Source organism: Pocillopora verrucosa, chromosome 9 (genome assembly GCF_036669915.1).
Source record: "Pocillopora verrucosa isolate sample1 chromosome 9, ASM3666991v2, whole genome shotgun sequence".
Lineage (NCBI taxonomy): Eukaryota > Metazoa > Cnidaria > Anthozoa > Scleractinia > Pocilloporidae > Pocillopora > Pocillopora verrucosa.
This window is the reverse complement of record NC_089320.1, coordinates 9,798,906-9,802,954: the sequence shown is the minus strand read 5'-3', so window position 1 is coordinate 9,802,954 and position 4,049 is coordinate 9,798,906. Positions and strand designations below refer to the sequence as shown.

The 4,049-nt window shown below is 40.1% G+C and overlaps 1 protein-coding gene across 1 annotated transcript; it reads right to left on the bottom strand.

The window, feature by feature from the left end:
* Positions 1 to 286: 286 nt before the first annotated feature.
* On the bottom strand, positions 287 to 739 carry LOC136283472 (uncharacterized). Its single transcript, XM_066172430.1, has one exon. It carries the CDS (start codon positions 737 to 739, stop codon positions 287 to 289), a length of 453 nt encoding a protein of 150 aa, XP_066028527.1.
* Between the last annotated feature and the right edge of the window lie 3,310 nt (positions 740 to 4,049).

Genomic DNA, 4,049 nt, shown 5'->3' with positions numbered 1-4,049 from the left:
TTTGGCAGGATGACTGGGGTCTTAAGAACCTCTGACAAGTCAGCCTTCAGTATTTGTCCACCAACTCTTATGATACCATCTTTGTCTAGAAATGGATTCAGTTTCCTTAACACAGTCTTTTTTTCTTAGTCCAATGCATGACTACCATAATGGGCATTTGCTTGAATGTTTTGGAGACTTTATTTCTGAAGGGAAAGCATCTCTTTGCAATTGCCTTATTATCTCTGCTTCAGATTCCTCTAAGTCGGCAACACTGGGTCCTGCATCAGCAGAGTTGTCAGTTGGCCTACTTTAAGTTCTCTGAGGAAGTCAGGAACCTTAATCCATTCTGATTTTCTACAAAGTCTTTCAGTAACATGCCCCTTGAACCTTTGTCTGTAGTATTCGAAGTAGAGTCCACATAGTGCCTCAGTGCTGGGGTAGCATCATCATGAATGAGTTGAACTCTATTAGCTAAATAGATGTGAAAATGACTGGATTCATTGCTTATAAATCCTAGAACAGCCTTACTGTCCATCCAATAGTCCTCATTGTTTCCATATTCCAACTCATTCTTCAAAATTTCACCAATCTCAACAGATAGAGTTGCAGTCGCCAATTCCAGCCTCGGGATGCTGACTGTCATCTTTGGTGTCATGCCAGCCTTTCCCATAACAAACAAAATGTGCACTTTGCCCTTTTCTTCCTTGAGCCTTAAATGCGAGCATTGACCATAGCCGTACATTGAAGCATCAGACATGCAATAAAGTTGTACTGAAACAATTGTTCCAAACTCTGATGGCTTAAAACATCTTGGTGTTTTCAAGTTTTCAAGTAAGCAAAGTTCATTCCTCCATTTTTCTCATGTGCTGCAGATCACGTTGTTGACTGGTTCATCCCAGCTATTAGACTGCCAAACATCTTGCAATATCTTCTTTCTGACAAGTTCCATGGGTGATGAGACCTAAGGGGTCACAAATTGAGCTGACTGTTGAGAGGATGCCTTTACGCATACAAGGCTTGTCCTTAAGCTTGATCCTGAAGTTGAGAGTATCAGTTTTGATGCACCAAATAACTCATAGCACTCTTTCAATGGGGTACTTATCTATCTTGACCCAATTTTAGGCTGTTTACCTTCTCTGCCCAGCATTCTTGAGGAATTGAGCAAATGGTGTTGTCCGTGTTTCCAACAAACTTAGTTAAGTGCTTGCTGTGTTAAGAACATCGTCCTCATAGAAATTCCTTCCAAGGGTGTCAGCTGTCCTAATGCCATACTCATCTTTGTGGTCATCAACTATCAGCTGTATGTCTGAGAGTATAGTTACCGCATGCAGGGGACGACACTGTGCCAAATAAATGCACAGTCATACAATATTCTACTGCTTTCTTGTTCATGTCTCCATCTGGCCACCATGGAAACCAGAGAAAACTTTGATCTTTCTTTCTCACATTTACTTGAAAAAACATCTTTTTTTATGTCTGCCATAAAGGTGTACTTCTCCTGTCGGAATCTGGTTAGAACACCAACCAAGTTACTGGTAAGATCTGGTCCTTGACGCAATTTTTTATTGAAGGAGTGTCCTTTGAATGTTGCCAAGCAATTGAACACCACCCATACTTTAGTTGGTTTTTGTGGGTGTTAAATTGTGTGGTGCAGTAAGTACCAAGTTCTTCCATCCTGACCTTTGAATTCTCCCACCTTATGAGCATAACCTTTGGAGACGATTTCAGACACAAAGCTGCAGTAATCTGTGTAATATCTGGCATTGGATACCGGGCACTTCTTTAGGCTGTTCAGGCGTTTCTCTCGCTTGCAGTTGTTTGGCAGCTGTAGGTCCTGATGTTTAAATGGGAGGGGCATCTCATAGTGCATGTATTCAAAATGGACAACACCATTTTCCATTGTTTGGTAGAACTTGATATCATCATGTGACAATGCTGTCCCTTTTTTCTTCTTGGAGAAGTCCAAATCAGACTTTTCCTTGACTGCCTGTGGTGTTATCTGTTCCTTAACCATTCTTTGTGGGACCACATATCATTAGAAGGCTGTTGATCAAGATGAATTCTGTTGCACATATTGCTGTCACCCCTTTGGGAAGAGAACAGAGGGCCATTAATGTCCCATCCAAGAAGCGAGTGTACTACATATGGATCCAATTCTTCGCTTTAAATAATTTCTCTCTATTGAGATTCCATTTCCATATTCAGAAAACCTTTCACCTTATCTGAGCCATGGAGTTGATCTCTCAATGCTGTATCTGTTGGAGGAGTGTTGAGCAGTGATATAACTAGAAATAATTCTGTATCCATTGAAGACAAATGTGAATGTGACACTTCAAATTTGACCTCTTCAGAATTAGATGTAGACTCCTTGTTTAAGTTTTCCTTATCCGTAGTCAACCTTGAGAACCATAAATCCATTGCAAATCCACAGATGAATTGAGTGAACCACAGTTATCCGTGCAGAGTAAACCACAATCCACAGAAAAACATCTGTGAGGTGGAGTTGAAACTGTTGCCATGAACAGTGACTAATCATTTGCAATATGAAACTTTTAATCCACAAAGGCTTTGAGATAACTCATGCAAAATTTTACATTATCAGCTTAATATTAAGACCAAAAAATGGAGAAACTGAACACCATAGTGAGGTTTTAACCTGGTGGCCTCATGGCGCCACTCGAGGATGCCAGCCACTCGAGGATGCCAGCCACCACGCATGCACAAAAAAGCTTAAATGTCTCATATGGATACCCATGCAACAGCTGGGTATCAGCCAGCTGCAACGCAAAGTGAAGGTTTCTTTGCTTATACTGTATTGTTCATAAGGGGTTCCTCACTCGTGCATGATGTAATGACAACAGAGATGGGTTTAGTTGTTGTCAATGAATTACTGGAATTAGAAATGTATTAATGGATAGTTAATGTGTGGAATTTCAAAGGAGTAAAACAATTTCTGTTTTGTACTTATAGTTAGAGCTTTTTGTGCTAACAGCTAAAATTTTTCACTTAGTATCACTCTCCATGGAGTGAGAGTTTCCTATTTTCATCATCGCTAGTTGGTGTAAAATGCTTTTGTGTAGATCAGAGTAAATGAATTTTTCCATTTTTTGGTATTCAGTTTCAGTTACCGCAAATGTTTTAGTTCAAGGGTTAATTGCAAATGATAGACCTCCAAAATGTTACTCTGCTGAATGACACTAATACAATCTGGGTTAAGAATGAAGCCTTTAGAATCCAGAGGAGCATGAACAAGATATGGCATAATAATTTGAACCAGAGAAAGCAAGCCTTTTGGAACATGCTGAAAAATAAGAACACTCGTGTCATTTATGTTGATTGGTTTTACAGGGACAATTTCCCAGCAAGCCAGAGGAGTAAAAAAAAAAATAAAAGAGGCACTTTCATTGGAAAAGATGAAGGCACAAGCCAAACTTCACTATGTGGTAGCAGAACGCAACAAGGCAAAATTCACAGAAAAGGACAGCAAAATGCTTAATGAGATATAGACAATCTCTTCTGTCCACATTCGCCAACAACTCCAAGAGCTTTGGAGGAGTGACTGTAAAAAGCAAGAGGAAAAATCCCAAAACATGTGGGAAGTAAAGAAAAGTTGGTTTGAGAAATTCAAATGCAACAGAGAAAATATCACCAACTTGGAGGATACGGCACCTAACCTGTCAACAAACTAAGCTCAGAGACGCAGAAAGTCCAAGCAACCGTCAAACAAATGGCAAAACAATAGCTGCCCCAGAAAGAACAACCAATACTTCAATAATACTAGTGGCAGAAACAGAGATGCCACTAATAGTTGAAATAGTGGCAACAGAGTCTCACAACAAACAAGAAAGAGGAACCAACAGTGAAACTCAACTCAAAGTAGCTGTCAACAGAGAAGTCGACCACAGGAAAGGAACTCTAACCATAACACTGGAAACAACCGCAGGATTCTTAACAGTCATCGTACCAGTAGGAATAATGATAGGAGCACTGGCAGGTCAAATTACAACCAGAGGCCTTTTTTGGGGCAGGGGCGGTACAGCAATCAGAATCAAACATGACTTTGGAGA

What these genes read in the sequence shown, in the direction of transcription:
- LOC136283472 (XM_066172430.1), bottom strand. Translation starts at nt 739, where the DNA reads ATGTCTGATGCTTCAATGTACGGCTATGGTCAATGCTCGCATTTAAGG.